Source organism: Vitis vinifera, chromosome 1, assembly GCF_030704535.1.
Source record: "Vitis vinifera cultivar Pinot Noir 40024 chromosome 1, ASM3070453v1".
Taxonomy (NCBI): Eukaryota; Viridiplantae; Streptophyta; class Magnoliopsida; order Vitales; family Vitaceae; genus Vitis; species Vitis vinifera.
The window spans coordinates 24504834-24523927 of record NC_081805.1 but is presented as its reverse complement, the minus strand read 5'-3'; the positions used below and the strand labels follow the sequence as shown (position 1 = coordinate 24523927).

The following is a 19094-nucleotide window of genomic DNA, read 5'->3' as shown; positions in this document are numbered from 1 at the left end:
TATGATGTGATCTTCCACTAGGATCTCTGTTGTAAAAAATTAGACTAGAGAATATTTCACATATGATCCAGAATCATTTGTAGAGGGTGATAAAAATTTTCCAGTGTGCTCCATCTTGTGATGCATTGTGCCCCATTATTGTCTGTCACAGTGCTTGAAACCCATGTGTTATAGCATGGATTCTTTCAGATGTTGTAGTTTCTGATCGCCAGCTTGGGACTCTGATTTTACTTCCTCGGTTTTGCTGCTGCTCCTGCCAGTGTGCTGGACGCACCAGCATGGTACTGGTATGAAAACACTCCTATTTTGTTAGTTTTCTAATAGAACAAGGTTAAATAAGGGGAGAGAAGCAACTCTTAGGCAGAGAAAAATCTTCAAAAAATGAATATACTGAGAATATACTACCTTTTGAACTAAGAACCAAAGACATTTCTATGCTTTTTTTATTCGCTGGATAGATCTTAGGAGTTCTTGCATGACCATGATTGTGCTCTTGATGGATATCTAGCCATGATGGATAAGTCCCATGTCTCAATTTTCTCCCACTGTCCCACACCATGCTATCATTAGGCTTTTCATGATACTGTTTGGCTTCCATGAATTGTTTTTTTCCTTGGCAAGTAGTAATCACCCTTCATTGATTCATTGTAAGTTTGTACTACTTTTGTCTAAGTACAGTATATGAGATTAAAAATTGTTGGGGCAGCTGCAAGTGCATGTTCATATGAAAAGTTTGAGTTCATCATAACATGAGTAGAAAAGCCATGTGGGGCTGTTGGCAGCATTACTCCAAGCTCAAAAATGAACAGTTTAGGCTCATGCATGAGAAACCCAGAATAGTTTTTATTAAAAGAAGTCATGGGTATGGATTGTGGTTCTGGTCTCATAAGATCATGTGCTTGGATTCTTTCTTTTGTTTATTTGTTGTGGATGAGAACAAACGGGAGCTTTGTTGAATATTTAATTATGGACGGATTGCAATATACATGTGCCTCAATTCTTCACTTTTTTCAAGGGTCTTGGATGTAGCTGGTTTCCATTCTTATCCATCATATGACATTGGAAAAAAAAATCCACCTGTCTTCAATTTTTTTTTTGTCATCCTCTCACCATCTATTGATGTGATAACTGAATGATTAGAATTTAAGGGCTTGTTTGGGGATATTTTTCAAAATAGTTCTCAAAAAATAATTTTTATATTTTAAAATATTTCTTAAAAATAATTTTTATTTATAATTATCCTTCATATTTTAATAATTATTTTATTTTTTTAAGACAATTCTTAAAAAATGAGTGAAAATAACTTATAACAAATAAAGTACGTAGCTTTCTTCAAAGTGGGGTGGGTTTAGGTAGCAATTTTAAGCATCTTGAGTTGATTGTATGGTTTGATCTCATCTGAGTGACGTCTTAGTGTTTTCTGTTTAGTAGAGAGAAGGACAATAACGACGAAATGCTTTTTCATCACCACTTTCATTGTCACAACTCACAGGGCTCTCTCAACCTCAAAAATATTGTGGGACACAACTTACGAGGTTTTTGCTCCACAGGATCATGTCTGATTGCAGTCTAGACTAATCAAGAATAATCCAAAGAGGAAAAAAGTATGAAAATATCCTTATCACCGTTATTGAGATATTGTCTATATTTTACATGGCCGACAATTCAAATGATTAAAAAAAAACAGACAAATTGATGTTAATGGAGAAGTTTGTAAAAGCCCCATAGGATCCAAAAGAAAAAGAAAACACCATGGTTTGATTAGATAAAGAAATTTATGCCATAAACTTTTCCACCCAAAAGAAAATTGACAATTGTGTATGTTGAATCGGATTTTGATCATCTCATCTTAAAATCAATTGATGTTTAGTAAGGGTAGACTAAACCTTTTATGACATTCAACATTATATTTGGTGGGTCTGTTCTAAAAACCATTATTTGGGTGATTTATCCTTAAGTTTAAGAGCAGTATTGTTGCACCTTAATAATCCCTTCCCCAATATGATACTTCTATGACTCTAATACCGATTATTTGATAAGATTTTAACCATTTCCTCTGAAAACCAATTACTATTTAGTAAGAATATACTAAACTTTTTGTAGCATTTAACATCACACTCCACAAGTTTGACCTAAGAACCATGATTTAAGTGATCTATATCCGATCTTAAGAGTGATATTGTTGCACCCTTGATAGGACGCTCTTCTACTTTTCAAACTATTGCTAATCTTTTTCCAAGATGTTGCTACATTCAAAGTTTTGGTGTCCAAATGTAAACCGACAAGAGAAAAAAATGAAAAATAATAATAAATAACTAAATAAACAGACATGTGTTGAATGTGAGATATATGAGACATGTAATAGGGTTCAATGTATATATTGTAAAACTTGTACAAATTTATGAAGATGTGCATTTTGAATGTTTCATTTAAAAACAAAATAAAGAATATGGAGAGGTATGGTAAGGTGTCACGTTCAACAAAATTCCAAGTGTGGAGTGATCAAAGAAAGAAAGATGCTTTTATTCCTCAAATGCATTGAAAATAATTGAGTAAACCTTCCTTTCAAATTCAACAAACAGTCCAATAATGGGATCTATTGATTAGGAAAAATTAGGAAAAAGAGAAAACAAACAAACTTTTATTACGATCTAACAACCCTCTTTATCATATTCACATTTCTAAGCTCCACTAGCCTCAATTACATACAAATTACATGTACATATGAAAAAAGTTTTTGGTAAAGTATAGTTTTTTTTTTTTAATATTTACTGAACTTATAAGTTATTTTTTTAAAAATATATATATTATTAAAACCTAAATAATATTGCTTTTTTAGAAGAAAACTTTTCATTCCAACTATAAAATAGTTTTAAAATTATTATATTGCATCTTTTTCATAATCGGATTTTTTATATTGTTTTTTCATTCTCATGTTTCTTTTACAACTTTCAAAGATTCTCGTGCCATAAAATCGATTGAAGAAAAGAATAGAAGATTTAAAGGGTAAATATATTAATGAAATACCAAAATTTGATTGAAACTAATAATGGTTGTAATTGGGTATTTGATAAACCAACTTAATAGTTTAACTTAATTTAAGTTATTAAGAAAGTATGCTTAATAAAATAAATTAACGATACAACTTAAAAGTAAAAAATAATTTTAAATAATAAGTAAAAATAATTAATTTATTTTTAAGTACACATCTTTATCATATTTTTTTTATGTTCATTTGCTTTAATTACCTCAACGATCTCTTTTACTATTTCACCACTTCTATTGTCACTCAACATCTTTTGTCTTAATTATAATTTATAAAAATAAATATATCAATTTAATAATTTAAAATATATTTTAAATTAATTTTATCAAATAACTTTAATACTTAAAAGTAAAAATTAAGTAATAAGTTTTAAGTTAATAATTTAATTTAAAATTAATTTAAATTATTAAATAATAAATATTAAATTTTATCAAATAATCTGGTATAATATATAATAAATACCAAGATGGTTGTAGTTTGTAAGTGCTGGCTGTCTTATCATAGACTAAACCGATTGGCCATGTGGTCCGACTTGATGACTATCTTGTCTACCATGTAGCCCAACTGATTTTCCGCCATGTTTCTCATGCTCTAGACTTAATGGTAGGTGGAATTTGTTTTGAAGAATGTCCTTCAACTTCAGTCAGAGTCATGTAACACATTGGCTTCTCCACTTTTCTAAAGCCGTGGGCGGATTGCCTTGTGTTTCCAAATTGAACATCAGGATAATTATGTAAGCCAACTTTGTTTAAAAAAAAATTAAAAAGAATTAAAAACTACCATAAAAATTATTTGACTTCTAATTTAAAATAAACAATTAATAAGAATCAGACGTATAATCTTATTTTGATATATTTATTCTCTCACTTCTAATTTAAATGACATATAAGTTCAAGAATTATTAAAGGGTATTTTTGGTACAATAAATTATATTTCTTTTTCTTTTTTTTTGAAAAGGAAGATTATTATTATTATTATTTTTTTTAAAACGGAAGATTATTTTTTTCAATTGGACAACCCAAACGTAAATCTCAACTGCATAGTAAAATGGTATCAATTCTTGTCATCTTTTGTGTGTTTGTTTTGTTATTATATTGAATTTATCTTTTGAAAAGACAAGTTCGATCTTACACTAATCATTTTTGTAAAATACAAGTTCAATTTTCATACTATTGGGTTATATTTGGATTAAGATCACTAATTCTATTTGAATTGGACTAAGTCAAAATTTAGGCAAACTACGGCTAACTCGGGTCTAATTTAATATTTTTATAATATTTATAATTTATATTATCATGTATAATACTATTCATTTTATTTATTTTCCTTTTCATTTAAAAAATCTAATTATAATTATAATTATAACTTTTATTTGGTAAAAAAATATATATGAATTTATTTTTACCTTTTTATTATTATATTAATTTTTTAACCCTTTATGGACAAATTTAAATTTAATATAAATATAAAAAAGAAATTAAAAATATTATAAATGAATTTTGAATTTTTTCGATTCTTTACAATTTAAATTTAGTTTAAATATATAATAAATTTTAAAAACATTATTAAAGGATTTTGAATCATACAATCTATTCAATCCAAATCTAATATGAATATTTGGGTTTCGAAAAATAAGATTGGATCGAAGTTAAATTAAGTACGGGTTGAACTTGGGGTACTCACACTACGCCTACCCTGCCCAAATTACATCCCACATGAAATATAAACCAAAGCATCATAGGCATCCATCTTGATCCACCACTATCATTATGAAAAACACACCAGTGTTGGTCACCCACTTTTCAAATTGGTCCACCCTATTTATGGCCAAATCCCAACCTAAGGAATTTTAGGCCTTTAAGGAAACAGAAATGAATATCTGCATTTAGACCCATCCATGACCCAACTTCAGTCATTAATTTGCATTTATAAACCACCAACTCCATTAATTCAATATACAATCAAGTACTATGTATGTACTTTATATTATCATATTGTGACAACTAATCTACTTAGGGTAGCTAATATCTACACATTTTGTTTGTTTTGATATACCCATGTGATACAAATAATATATGGACATTATAATTTTTTTAAAGTTTTATAACATGATGAATGATTCATTCTGAATTATTTAATTTCGGATGAAACGATTGGTTTTGACTATTAAGAGTATGTAACTAATTATTATCCTTATTTTTATTACATTTTATTTCATTGTATCACATTCTATTCTACGATATTTGAAAAATCACCATGATCATTGTCAATACGTCGGTTTAGGTTTAGGATAATCCTTTGTTTCATAGTGCTAGAACTATTTACAAAATTAGTGTTTGAGCAGCACTCCACCCTGTGGGGCTTTGCCATCCCCATGAATCTAAATCACTACACCCTAATGAAAATATCTTTGATTTGCTCACACCAAGTAAATATTTTCTATCTTTTTTTTTTAATTTTATATATATATATAATATAAATCATGTTTTAAAAGGTTGAAACTCATTTAATTTATTTTAATTTTTTGATATTAAAATTAATAATTTAAAAATACATAAATTTTAATTAATTTAAATTATATTTAGTATTTTTATAATTCAATCAAATATAAGAAAATTATTTTTCTTAATATTTTTTTCGTTAATACTTTTCAAACTAAAAAATAATAAATAAATAAACATATTCAAAATTAATAAATTAAATAATTTAAAAATACACAACTTTTTAAATACTTTCAATTATATTTAATTTTTTTCATAATATAATCAAATATGAAAAAAATATTTTCTTTAAAAAAAAGATTCCTCTATTTGAAAAAGAAAAATACTCAGACACTTCTAATTTTATTATAATTTTTATTTTCATTAAAATTTTAAAAAAATAATTTGATTGGTATAACCCAGGCTGTCATTTTGAACCAAAAATAACCCTAATGAAAAGAGAACATTTTATCCAACTTACTTATATATCATTTTTCATAACACTTTAAAAATAAAAATTAATTTAATAGTGGTTAAAAAAAAAAGTCTACTTTATTTTAATTTTATTTTTATATTAAATAATTGTTTTGGGTCTTTATTTAATAAAAAAGCAAAAGCTGAGTCGTCATTTCTAAAGGCGACTGATATCCACGCCTCTCACACTATTTTAAAAACAAACAAACAAACAAGCAAATGAAGTTACGAAAGTAAATAAAATAATCATAATATAAAAATGAACTTAAATTGAAATGTATATAAAGATTGATTTTTTATTAATATAAAATTATACGCACATGTTTTTGAATCCAAGGTGGGAGCAATGGACTGATTTGAGGGTCCACCCTAGCCTCCCTGGCCTCGCATCTACCAGATGGTCATCCACTGTATTCGTCACAGTTGACTCTTTAATTACCCATTTCAAATGAAAAAAAAAGGCTATCATGGTCACGCGCAAAGAGTAGTGCGTCCCCACCACCTCCTCCACCATTGGGTTTTTGTCTCACGTGCTGTCGGTGCGCGTGAGAATTTTATGATTTATCCCAGTACACGGAAAAGATGGAAGAAACAATCATACTCCACCCTGGTTTTTTCTACAGCCAAGGCAATTTCATCATCTGCAAGAATATAAATAATGGGGTGCCTCCGCCTTGTATTGTAAGAAAAATTGCCTTGTTAGAATCCTTTCTCTGTCTCCTTTCGTCAAAACTCTGCGTTTCATTGCATCGTCATTTGACTGTACAACCATGCTCGGAGCTCAGCGCATAGCACCTGTCAACTCCGGTGTCGTCTGGCGAGCTCCGGCTCAGTTGGAGAGTAATGGAAGAGCCAGAAGAAGCTGGGTTCCAGGACACCGGTCGCCGGTGGCGGGAGCTCGGCCAATTCGGGCGGTGATCAGCAGTGAGGACAAGACTGTGGAAGGTGGTGCAAAGGCAGTGGAGAGCAAAGACGGTAATGTGTTGTTGTCGTCGTCGTCGTCTTCTTCTGCGAAGGGGATTGATGTGAGAGCGGTGATCACAATAAGGAAGAAGATGAAGGAGAAAATCACTGAGAAGATTGAGGACCAGTGGGAAGGTTTCATGAATGGGATAGGACAAGGGATCTCGATTCAGCTCGTCAGTGAAGAGATCGATCCTGGTTTGTTTCAGAGCTTTTTTGCTTTTATGGGTTTTAAGGATTTTATTAGCTAAAAGAGTGATCTGGCTTCTTGCTTATTTGGTTTTTGGCCTTTTGGGTACCTGAGAATATTCAGCCTAGCATATTGTACTGTGCTGGGATTCCTTCCGGTTTTTGCAAAATGTGAAAGCTGAAGAATTTTCACAGTATATGGTTTGTTTTAAAGAGGAATGTTTGATTTTTTTTCAGCATTCTGTTTTGCTATTGGGATTGTTTGAAGCTGTTTTCGGTTCTTATTCTTTCATTCTTTTGAAAATTGTAAGAGAGATTGGTTGATTTTTTTTTCTTTTAGTTACCATGTCAGGGAAGAGTGTGGAGTCTTTTGTACGAGGATGGTTGCCAAAGCCATCAAACCTTCCGTATATAGTTGAATATGCAGCAGACTTCACTGTCCCGTTAGACTTTGGATCCCCTGGAGCTGTTCTGATATCCAATCTTCATGGCAAGGAGTTCCACTTAATGGAGATTGTTATTCATGGCTTTGATGAAGGACCCATATTCTTTCCTGCAAATTCTTGGATACATTCGCGGAAGGATAATCCTGAAAGCAGAATTATTTTCAGAAATCAGGTAAAAACATCTGTAACTTTAGCTTTTAGTACTCCTGTTAAGTTTTCCAGGCATGGTTTGCTTGGGCAATGCACTCACTGGTTGTGTGCAGGCTTATTTACCATCACAAACACCACCTGGCCTCAAAGATCTCCGGCGTGAAGACTTACTGAGTCTCCGTGGCAATAGAAAAGGGGAGAGAAAGCCACATGATAGAATCTATGATTACGCTCCTTATAATGACTTGGGGAATCCTGACAAGAGCGAGGATCTCGCTAGGCCTGTGCTAGCTGGTGAGGAAAGGCCATATCCCAGGCGCTGTAGAACTGGACGACCTCCAACCAGAACAGGTATATTGCAATTTAGTATCTGTTTAGCAGATAGAAAAATCGTCTGGAAAAAAATTTGTTCTTATTCCTCAGCTTGTCTCCATGAGAAGCAGGAGGAAAATTTACCTTTGATCTTCCATTATATATGGGGCAAAAATAATCTCTTTGTAAAACTTTTCCTTTGAAATGGCTAGTGGCTATCTTCTGTTTGTTTCTTTTTTTCCTTTCTATTGCTACGTTTTTACTCCTTAGTCACCTCTTCATTGCATTGACTGGAATCTGAACAGATCCATTGTGTGAGAGTAGATCAGAAAAGCCCCATCCTGTGTATGTACCTCGGGATGAAACTTTTGAGGAGATTAAACAGAACACTTTCTCAGCTGGAAGGTTGAAAGCTCTGCTCCACAATCTGATACCATCTATTGCTGCTACATTGTCAAGTTCAGACATTCCCTTCAAGTGTTTTTCCGATATTGACAAGCTATATAATGATGGTGTTCTCCTGAAGGATGAAGAAGATCAAAAAATGTCTGGAAATGTGTTCCCCTCCAATATGATGAAACAAGTATTGAGTGTTGGACAAAAGTTGTTGAAGTATGAAGTACCAGCTATTATCTCAAGTATGCACCCTGTTTCTCTTCCTTTCTTGTTTTAATTCAGTGGAATGATGTAGAATGAGGCTCTCTTACTATGTGGTTTTGATCACAAAAATTTGGAAAAGTAAATTTGAGTATTCACCCATCATTTTTCTGCATCTCATGTGATTTCTACTTTCAGGGGATAGATTTGCATGGTTGCGGGATAATGAGTTTGCACGCCAAACTTTGGCTGGGGTCAACCCAGTGAATATCGAGATTCTAAAGGTATCTAAAATAGGCATCTTTCCACTGCTCTATGAAACCTTCTTTTGTCAATTATTCATTAGGAATTCTTAAATTGGGTTGTAATTACAGGGATTTCCAATTGTAAGCAAACTAGATCCTGCAGTTTATGGCCCTCCGGAGTCGGCAATCACAAAAGAATTGATACAGCAAGAACTGAGTGGAATAACTGTTGAAGAGGTATCAATATTTCTAAATGCATTATGAATATGTTAACACATTCTCTATATTTCTACATGCATTATGAAAATGGTTTTGCATCCTCTCCACTATAAAACTTAACCATTCTTTTCCTAGACATTTATAGGAGGGCATTCCCATTATTTTGGCACTTGACTCAACTTCTCACTTCTTGCCTTGCCATCAAAATGACCAAACTGTCATTGTTATTGGTTTTCAATCTAAGTATCCTTATTACAACAAAGGGTTTTGAGTACAATTCAGCAGTTAGCCAAGCATTTTCCATTGATATTTCCCTTCTCTCTCCAACATTTCCTCTTCAAAACATCCAACTGGTCACTGTAAAGAAACATACAAGTGTGAAATTTTGGTTGAAAAAGAGCATTCTTCTTCTCTTCCCCCAACAATGAAACACAGGCACTTGGCCCAGTACATACATAACTATTTTTTAACTCTGCCTATCTGATAATTAATTATACAGGCTATTGAGGACAAGAGATTGTTTATACTTGATTACCACGATATGCTTTTACCATTTATTGGGAAGATGAACACCTTACCAGAGAGGCAAGCATATGCGTCTAGAACAGTTTTCTTCTATACACGGACCGGCTTTTTGAGGCCAATTGCTATTGAGCTCTCACTTCCTCCAACACCTTCTTCACCTGGTAAGAAGCGTGTTTACACCCATGGACATGATGCTACAACCCATTGGATTTGGAAGCAAGCAAAAGCTCATGTTTGCTCGAATGATGCTGGTGTTCATCAACTAGTGAATCACTGGTAAGACAGATAACTATGGTTTCTAATGAAACTTCCAAATTTTCATTTTGGATCAACTTTGAGCCATTTAGCTTTTCACTGCAGAGTTTTCTTATTTTGAATGTGAAATTGTCCCATGTTCAACCAAGTATTGATAGTTTTATGACTTTGGTTTAATTTTGACCTAGACTGGAAGTGTTGAAACTTGAAACTGAAATTTGAAACCTTTTTAAGAAGAAAACATGGGATCATGCACACACATTTGACTGCTTGTCTAGTAAAAGAAGGATTTGTACTCATCTAATGTGTTGATGATTTGAGATTTTCAGGTTGAGGACTCATGCTTGCATGGAGCCTTATATAATTGCCACTCATAGGCAGCTTAGTGCAATGCACCCCATTAACAAGCTGCTCCGCCCTCATTTGCGCTACACATTAGAAATAAATGCACTAGCACGACAAAGTTTAATAAATGGAGGGGGAATTATTGAGGCTTGTTTCAGCCCGGGAAAGTATGCCATGGAGCTAAGCTCTGCTGCATACAAGAGTATGTGGCAATTTGACATGGAGGCACTGCCAGCAGATTTAATTCGGAGGTAAGGATTCTTAGCCATTCCAATGTCTTCAAATCCTTAATTTTCAAGCCCCAATTTCAGTTTGCTTATCTACCTAGTTCAAGGGATACACCACTTTCCAACTTCCTCCATCTTTAAGATCACTGTGGGCCTTCTTGTATGAGTAAATCTACCAGGTTTTGATTGTACTCATGATTAAATTTTCAGGGGCATGGCGGTGGAGGATCCTTCAATGCCATGTGGTGTTAAACTCTTGATTGAAGACTACCCTTATGCTGCAGATGGGCTCCTAATATGGTCTGCCATAAAAGAATGGGTAGAATCGTATGTTGATCACTTCTATTCTGAGCCTAACACTGTCACATCTGATTTGGAGCTCCAAGCCTGGTGGAACGAGATCAAAAATGAGGGTCACTATGACAAGCGTAATGAGTCCTGGTGGCCTAAGCTCAACACTAAAGAGCACTTATCTGGCATACTTACTACAATGATATGGATAGCTTCAGGTCAACATGCTGCAATAAACTTTGGGCAATACCCCTTTGGAGGATATGTGCCTAACCGTCCTACCCTCATGAGAAAACTCATCCCTCATGAAGATGATTCTGCCTATGAGAAGTTTCTTCTAAACCCACAGTCAACTTTCCTCTCATCTTTGCCAACGCAACTTCAGGCCACCAAAGTGATGGCTGTTCAGGACACCCTGTCCACTCACTCCCCAGATGAAGAGTATCTGGGTCAAACACACCATCTGCACAGCCACTGGATCAAGGATCCTGAAGTCTTGGACATGTTCAAGAAGTTCTCTGCTAAACTAGAGGAGATAGAGGAGATCATAAAAGGAAGAAATAAGAATATTCACCTTAAAAACAGAAATGGTGCCGGCATCCCTCCATATGAACTGCTTCTTCCCTCATCAGGTCCAGGGGTAACTGGCCGTGGTATTCCCAACAGCATTTCTATCTGATGGCATGAGCTGGTTTGTAAGTTCCGTCTTGTTGATTATAGATATAGTGATATTCAGTACATGCAAATCACTTTGTTGAACACTTGTAACTAGCAAACATCATTTTTACTGATCATAAATGACCGAATGTTCATTGGAGTGTGTCATGGCTACCATAAGGTTTGGTATTCAGATAGAAAAGATTTGTAATGAGTTAGGAATAAGAAACATGCAATCTGGATCAAGATTATATGATAAGGGCCTGTGGATTGCATATGCAATTGGTGCAACATATTTTCCCTGCCTCATTACAGTGTATTTATTAGTATTTGGAGTAGTTTCAATGCATTTTAGAGCAATTTTTGCTTTCATTGCTGACTTTTATTTTTTCTCCCCAGAAAAGAGATTTGATTCCAGTTGCAGGAGTTCGAAGATAATAATACTTACCTTAATGCAAAGCAGCTTTGATTCATTTAGTAGAAGATTCAAATACAGACTAATGAGCTGAGCCCCTGGAATCTATAAGAAGGCAAAACAATGTTAATTCAGTAAATACCCATTGAACCAAGGTAAGCAAAAGAATAAATCCCAATGGACATGTATCTTGGTCAAAATTTATGAAATGAATTAAGATAATTCAATGAAAGAACGTAAGAAATTTAAGGGAAAAGAAAACGGTGTTCAGGTTCATTATTTCTGATCTCTAATACCCGCCAGCTGTCACTCAAGGGCATGGAATCTAAATCTTCAGTCTTTTGGGGCCCAAAACAAGGGCTGGTGTGATATCCCATTTCGCTGGGAGACATCTTTACGCTAGTAAGAGGCTGACTCTTCTAGTTTTTACTACCTATTTTAAAGCCACGAAAAAATATGTCATCAGAGCCAAACATATGCTGAGGCTTGCTGCCTAGTCCATGGGTCACGAGACTCACGTCAAGGCCTTCTCACCCACGAAAAGGGGCAACTCATTTAGTATGTGCAGAAACATATTTTCAAGCCGTAAAGTTTGGTGAGTCCAATAAGTTCAAAAAACTCGTCCTATTGATTCGATTTTCGATAATAAAAAAAGTCACCTTGTCGATTTGGTTTTAGATTTTTTTTTTTTTTTGTTTTCTTACCAATAAAAATAGAATCAAACTGATATTTTAACTTATATATAATTATTTAATATATAATAAAAAAAATTATTTTTAATTTTATTAAAGTATTTTATTATTTTTATATTATAGTCAAATTAATTCTAAATGCATAAAATATTTTTTTAATATCAAATCCAAATTGATGTCAATTAATTTTAAAAACAAATTAGACTTAGAAACTAATGTAAACTCAAATTAATAGGTTTGGACTCAAAACAAACACAAATCTACAACAGCACCAAGGACTAAAAGAGGTTATTAAATTGGGTTGAAATCAATTCATGAAAGCCAAACCAAACTGAGCTCAAAAGGCTTAATTTGGTTTGATTTTTCACTCCAAATCTAGTCTGTTCGATTTTTAGTATGTATAAAATTGACTATATCGATTTGATTCATTTTTTACCCAAAAACTGGCTGAGTCAACCTTATTAACACCCCTAAAGGGAACAATGGACACATTCATCTTGGTTCTCTTATTGCAGATGTGTGAGTATAAATGAATGACATTACAAATACAATACAACAAATAGGAATCATAACTTGGAACAGCCACTTCTTGATGATGCAAGCTTGATTAAGTCCTTTCTCAACACCTTACCAGTAGCATTCTTCGGAATTGAATTAATGAAGGATACCCGTCTAATTTTCTTGTATGGGGCCACCTGCGACCAATTTTTCATGAAATCCTTGTTAAATTTGAGAAAAACCATGACGATTTTTCTAGAAGTTCTAATCCATGCATGTGCTACCGGTTATGAGGTACCACTGAATAGCAGGCAATGGGGATTGGATAAAATTACCTGTTTGGCAATGAAATCCATGATTTCTGATTCATCAATGGTGCTTTGGGGGCGCTTCACCACAAATGCCATGGGTACTTGACCAGCTTGCGCATCAGGGTACCTGCCAAATTTATCACCATCCATAACATTGGTATGCCTATAATGCAATGAAAACAGTAGCATAAACCAAACAGCAGAGTGGTTCAAGTCCATAATACTTACGGAATCACAGCTGCTTCTACAGTATCCGGATGCGAGTGAAGCAGATGTTCCAACTCTGCAGGGGCAACCTAATATATAGCATGGTTATTCAGTTAAAAGACTTCTAAGGCAACAAATTGGGACACTGTCAAACACAATCTACAAAGTGCAGGGATACCTGGTAGCCTTTGTATTTGATCAATTCCTTAATCCTATCCACAACATATATGAAGCCGTCTCTGTCAAAATGACAAATATCTCCTGTTCTTAACCATCCCTCAGAATCCAGAATTTCAGCTGTTGCTTCTTCATTGCCAACATAACCTACTCAAAAAATCACAAACAACCCATCAAACTCCTAGGTTCAGACTGATCAAATTTCACCAATTACTGATGACTGATCAACACTGGTGCAAATGAGAAATGGCATTTACCCTTCATAATGGATGGACCTCTAACCCAAAGCTCCCCTGTCCTCAAGGGAGGCAATGCAATGCCAGTATCAGGATCAACAATCTTAGCTTGGCAATATGGGATAAGACGCCCTGATGCGCCTAGTCTTTGGCTTTCTTCCAGACCTACTGTTCTAGAGATTCCCCCTGTTGTTTCAGTCAACCCATAGGCCTTAAAGAAACATATTGATGGAAATTAATTTCATTAGCATCCCATCACAAATAGCAACCAAAATGAAAAATTATTAGTTTTTTTGCATCTGAATAAACAATTTAACGTCTTTTTGGAAGATATAATATTAAAAAAAAAAAAAAAGTTAAATATCAAAAAGTGAGAACCACGTGAATCGTACGTGAGCGCTGATTCTTGGTTACCAACTGAAATGTAACGTGGAAATGCATACCTGCGTCACCAGCACGTTCGGAAACCGCTTCTTGAACCTCTCGATCACCGCCGTACTAACCGGAGCTCCGCCACAGAGCACCGCTTCCAATGACCTCAAATCACAACCGTCCACTAAATCGCCGCCGTTTGCCATCATCACAATCACCGGCGGCGCCACAGCCAAGTGCGTAACCCTAAACTCCTGAACAGCCGACATCAACGACCGCACATTCAATCTCTCTATCGCTACCACGCTCTGCCCTAACGCCACCGCCCTCATACAAAGTCCACATCCGTACACATGAAAGTAAGGTACCGTACACATCGTCACCGTCGGCGACGCCCTCTCTTGTCGAAGCACATTCGCTCCCGCCACCGCGGATATCCAGTTCCGGTGAGTCAGAACCACGCCCTTCACCCGCCCCGTTGTCCCCGAAGAGTAAAGAATCATTGCAGGATCGGACTGCGAAACGCGAACTCGGCGGAGATTCCCAGTCTCAACTGTCATCATCGAGTGAAACTCCGGCGAGTCGAGAACCACGGTCGAGAATTTCAGGGATGGAACCTTGTGAGCGGTAGAAGAAGTCGCGAAGGCAATGACCGGCTTGCATAGCTCGATTTGGCGGGAAATCTCGGACTCAGTACTCGCCGGATTCGAAGGAGAGACGATGACGCCGAGGGAGAAGAGAGCGAAGTAGAGAACCGGCACATGAAGCGAATTTGGGGAGATGACCAAGGCAGAGTCGCCTCTGGTGAGGCCAAGCCGGCGTTGGAGCGAGGCGGCTAGGGTTTCGGAGAAGCGGACAAGCTGTGAAAAGGAAATGCTGCGGCCGGTGGTGGCGTCGATGAAGGCGACGGCGGTTTCTGGCGCGGAGGAGGTAGAAAGGTGGGAAAAAACGTAGTCGGAGAGGGAGAGAGGAGCGGTTTCCGGGGGGAGGGGAGGGTGGGGGCGGAGGCTGTGGTAGATCATGGTTTTGGAGCAGAAGCCGGTATTTGGATAAATAGAAGAAGAATGGTTAGGGTTTAGGTCGGCCATTGGAGCAATGAACGACGGCGTTTTCGAGGTGGTGGCTCTGTGAGTATACCGTTGAAAGAGGGAGGGAGGGAGGGATTTGGGCGAGTAAAGAGGTTGACGATTGACAATTGACAATTAGACTATGGTGAGCCGTTCCTCGCAGCGGCTGGCCAACCAAAATTGGCCGGTTTGAACCACAAAATATATTTTTTAAAGAATCAACTTCACAGTACTGCAATATCTTTTTAAAGCACCCCGACTCCTAAAGAATCAATTAATTTATTAACTTAATAACTTAATTTAAGTTATTAATATATATTAATAAAATAATTTAATATTATAATTTAAATAAATTAATTTAATAACTTAAATATAATTTAACTTAAATTTATTTTAAATTATTAAATATTAAGTATCAAATTTTATTGGATATTTTTAAACGCTTTTAAGCCATAATCATTTTTCATTTATAAGTCTGCATGATAATAAAGAATTCATTTAATTTGTCTCCATTGTTATAAATCAAAGTATAATTAGAAAAATACAATTAAATTACAAAGTCATGAAAATTAACTTATAGTTATAATTGCACTTGACTAGACACAAAAATGAAACTAAAAGAGAAATAAAAGTATAAACCATGAAATTTGTCCAATATTTATTTTATATTGATTTTAAGTTTAATTTTATTATTATATAGTAAATTTAATAATTTTTTATTCCACTCATATATCCTTTGAATCTTAGCTTTTATTTTTATTTTATTTTTTTACTTTTATCTTCTTTTCTTTTTATTTCTTCCTTTATTTTTCTTTTCTTTTTCTTCTTTTTCCTTTTTTTTTTTCTTCCCCTTTCTCTCCTTATTTTTCTCTCTCCTCCCACCTAACCATCCCCACCGCATTTCTTCCACCCACCAACCCCCACGCCCCGCCCTCTCTCTCTCTCTCTCTCTCTCTCTCTCTCTCTTCCTTCCTTTCCTTTCATGCCCATTTTTCCACACCACATACCCATTGCATCACAACATCCCCATGCACCACTGTCGGCTGCTAGCAGCCACTTCTAGTGACCACCCCCCTCCTCTTAAGTCTTACCTCACTCTCATTTTCTCTCTTCCCCTTCCCATCACGTCCGCTACCACTCCTTTATCACATTTCACCCATCCATGGTTTCTTAAAAAAAATTGGTAAGTTTTTTTTTTTTAATTTTATTTTTACATTCATTGGTATTGATTATTAGGCTTGTATGGATTAATTTTTATTATTTGTAAATTTTGGATTGAATTTGGGTGATTTGGGTATCATTGTGGATCTTGTTTATCATTCATATTCATGATTTGAGTTTTATGTTGGTTTGGATTTTATTTAGATTCCTCAATTATTAAATTTTGGGCTTACATTTTGACATGAAATATTTAATCTAAGTCTAATTGAATATTGCATGTTTGATTTGTTATATTTGGAGTTGCATAATTTGACATGAAATATTGCATGTTTTATTTAATATTTTGAACCCATTTTTGTTGGTGGGTTTGGTATTTTGGGTTAATAACTATTATTTTGACTTTAAAATATATAAAAATAATTTATTAATTTTAATTTTTTTTTCTATATATCTTTTTATTTTCTTTCATAAATTTTTTTTTTTACTTTCTCCCTATTTTCTTTCGTTTGAATTGATTATGATTAACCATATTATAACCATAACCTATTTAACCACACTTATTTAAAATTTGATTTTTGAATAAATTTAAATTTTAAAATTTGATTTTAAATAAATTTATAATTTGACTTTGAATAAATTTATAAATATATTAGATTGAGAGTTTAATCAACTTACAGAATACTTAACTCGACTTTATTATTAAATATATTGCACGAAGTATTACATGTTTAATAAGATTATATTTGAATTAATGTTTTTAACCATTTATTAGTGTTGTGTTTAATATGACCCATCAACATGAATCATGACCCCAAACCCCTAGAGAATTTACAACCGTTTCAACTGGCTCCTCAGCCAAGTCCCATTTCCTAGACTAAACCATAACATGTATAGATTGTGACATGAGGCCATCATATTTGAAAACACCATTGTAAACAAAATTCCCATCTTCTAATCTTGAATTTTCAGATAAGTTAAGTTATAATAGGAATGAAATAAATAAAATCAATCTCTAATAAGAAGAATTTTGATTCCTTCTATCTAAGTTATTTTTAAATATTTTTTTAAAAAATGAAAAAAAAAACCAAAAACTTATTTAGATAAGTTGTTTTTAAAAATAGTTTTTTATTTTGATTTTTTCAAAAAATTATAAATTCAATTTATATAATATAAAATAAATTTAATTAAGATCTTATTAGAAATAAAAATAATTTTGTAATTACAAATAAATTAAAAATAAATATTTTTAATAAATTATGAATGTTAATATTATAATAAAATCATAAATTTTATTTCTTTTATATATATAATAAGAATATGGATATTAACATCCTCATAAAAGTACAATTGATTTATTTTAAGGTTTATTACACTTTACCCTCAACCTATAAAATATTTTGTATATTGCCCTTTTGAATTCAAAATTGAGCAATGACCCTTCATCCTTTATAACTGTATGCAATGTGCATTTTATTAGAGATGACGTTGATTTTTTGGACGGAAAGGCACATGCTCTTAGCATAACCGAGGTCAAAATGGTCATTTTTCTTAATCCACAACCCTCTTCTTTTTGGTCGACCGACCATTTCTTCTACTGATGAAGCCTCAAGCTAAAGCTCTCCTTCCCCATTCTTCCTTCCCTTCAAAGCCCTAAAATCTCAATCTTAAAAAGCTGCTATCAAAAACCCCACATAATTTCTCCTTGTCCATGGGGTGGAAAATTGCAAAATCACCAAATAATTTCTTTAGTCTTAAAATCCCCAAATTTCTCTTAAAATTTCCCCAAATTTTCTTAAAGATCAAAACAAAACCCTAACCCTCTTTCCCTACATTCCTAAACCAATTAAAGAATTGGAAGTCAAGAAATTACCGTTGAACTTCATGTCTTCTATTTGATGTCAACTTTGCATTAGCTTCCTTAGAGTAGGAGGGCTTCGGTTTGAGACTTCACAAAGCAACAAGGGAAGAAGTGATTGGTGGGGGAGAAGAGACGGAGAGATTAGAGTTGCAAATTAAGGCTAAAATTGAATGACCATTTTATTCTCATTTATTAAGAAAATGACCATTTTGCCCTTGGTCACGTGGAAAGCACATGTCTTTTCGTTTAAAAAAATAACGTCGTCTCTAAAAAATGCACATTACATGCAATTATAAAGAATGGAGGATACATTGCTCGATTTTGAATTCAATAGGGTAATATGCAAAACACTTTATAAGTTGAGAGGTTAAAGTGTAATAAACCATTTATTTTATTAAAAATATATAATAATAATTAATAATTGTTAATATTATTTAATTTGAAACAAATTTTAAAATTATTAAATTCATTAATAATTTCAATACAAAGTCTCGCTTAATTTGAAATTCGTTTCTCTAATAAAGAAATTGAATAACTATAATTCTGTACAGAAGAAAAACAATAATCATTTTAAACTAATTTTTGTCTATAAATTTTTTGTATTTATTGGATTATTACTTGAATTTAAATTATTTTTAAAAATTACTAGGCTTGTTAACGAATCTAACCTATTAGGTTT

The 19094-nt window shown here is 33.7% G+C and overlaps 2 protein-coding genes across 2 annotated transcripts; one reads left to right on the top strand and one right to left on the bottom strand.

Annotated features, from left to right (window-relative positions):
• Positions 1 to 6275: 6275 nt before the first annotated feature.
• Positions 6276 to 11730, top strand: LOC100244202 (lipoxygenase 6, chloroplastic). Its single transcript, XM_002265469.4, has 9 exons — positions 6276 to 7161; positions 7493 to 7770; positions 7862 to 8099; positions 8366 to 8698; positions 8856 to 8941; positions 9032 to 9139; positions 9621 to 9922; positions 10231 to 10497; positions 10684 to 11730. Exons 1-9 carry the CDS (start codon positions 6771 to 6773, stop codon positions 11441 to 11443), a joined length of 2763 nt encoding a protein of 920 aa, XP_002265505.1. The 5' UTR covers positions 6276 to 6770; the 3' UTR covers positions 11444 to 11730.
• Positions 11731 to 13011: 1281 nt separating this feature from the next.
• Positions 13012 to 15641, bottom strand: LOC100266547 (4-coumarate--CoA ligase-like 9). The gene is made up of 6 exons (XM_002265509.4): positions 14401 to 15641; positions 13979 to 14168; positions 13723 to 13868; positions 13566 to 13633; positions 13362 to 13464; positions 13012 to 13223 (listed from the first exon to the last, which is right to left on the bottom strand). Exons 1-6 carry the CDS (start codon positions 15415 to 15417, stop codon positions 13095 to 13097), a joined length of 1653 nt encoding a protein of 550 aa, XP_002265545.1. The 5' UTR covers positions 15418 to 15641; the 3' UTR covers positions 13012 to 13094.
• Between the last annotated feature and the right edge of the window lie 3453 nt (positions 15642 to 19094).

What these genes read in the sequence shown, in the direction of transcription:
- LOC100244202 (XM_002265469.4), top strand. Translation starts at nt 6,771, where the DNA reads ATGCTCGGAGCTCAGCGCATAGCACCTGTCAACTCCGGTGTCGTCTGG. An exon ending in CAGTGAAGAGATCGATCCTG is followed by an intron (nt 7,162 to 7,492) that starts GTTTGTTTCAGA and finishes TTTTTCTTTTAG; the next exon opens with TTACCATGTCAGGGAAGAGT. An exon ending in GTGGAATAACTGTTGAAGAG is followed by an intron (nt 9,140 to 9,620) that starts GTATCAATATTT and finishes TTAATTATACAG; the next exon opens with GCTATTGAGGACAAGAGATT.
- LOC100266547 (XM_002265509.4), bottom strand. Translation starts at nt 15,417, where the DNA reads ATGGCCGACCTAAACCCTAACCATTCTTCTTCTATTTATCCAAATACC. An exon ending in AGGTCCATCCATTATGAAGG is followed by an intron (nt 13,869 to 13,978) that starts GTAAATGCCATT and finishes TTTTTTGAGTAG; the next exon opens with GTTATGTTGGCAATGAAGAA. An exon ending in TGGATTTCATTGCCAAACAG is followed by an intron (nt 13,224 to 13,361) that starts GTAATTTTATCC and finishes AATTGGTCGCAG; the next exon opens with GTGGCCCCATACAAGAAAAT.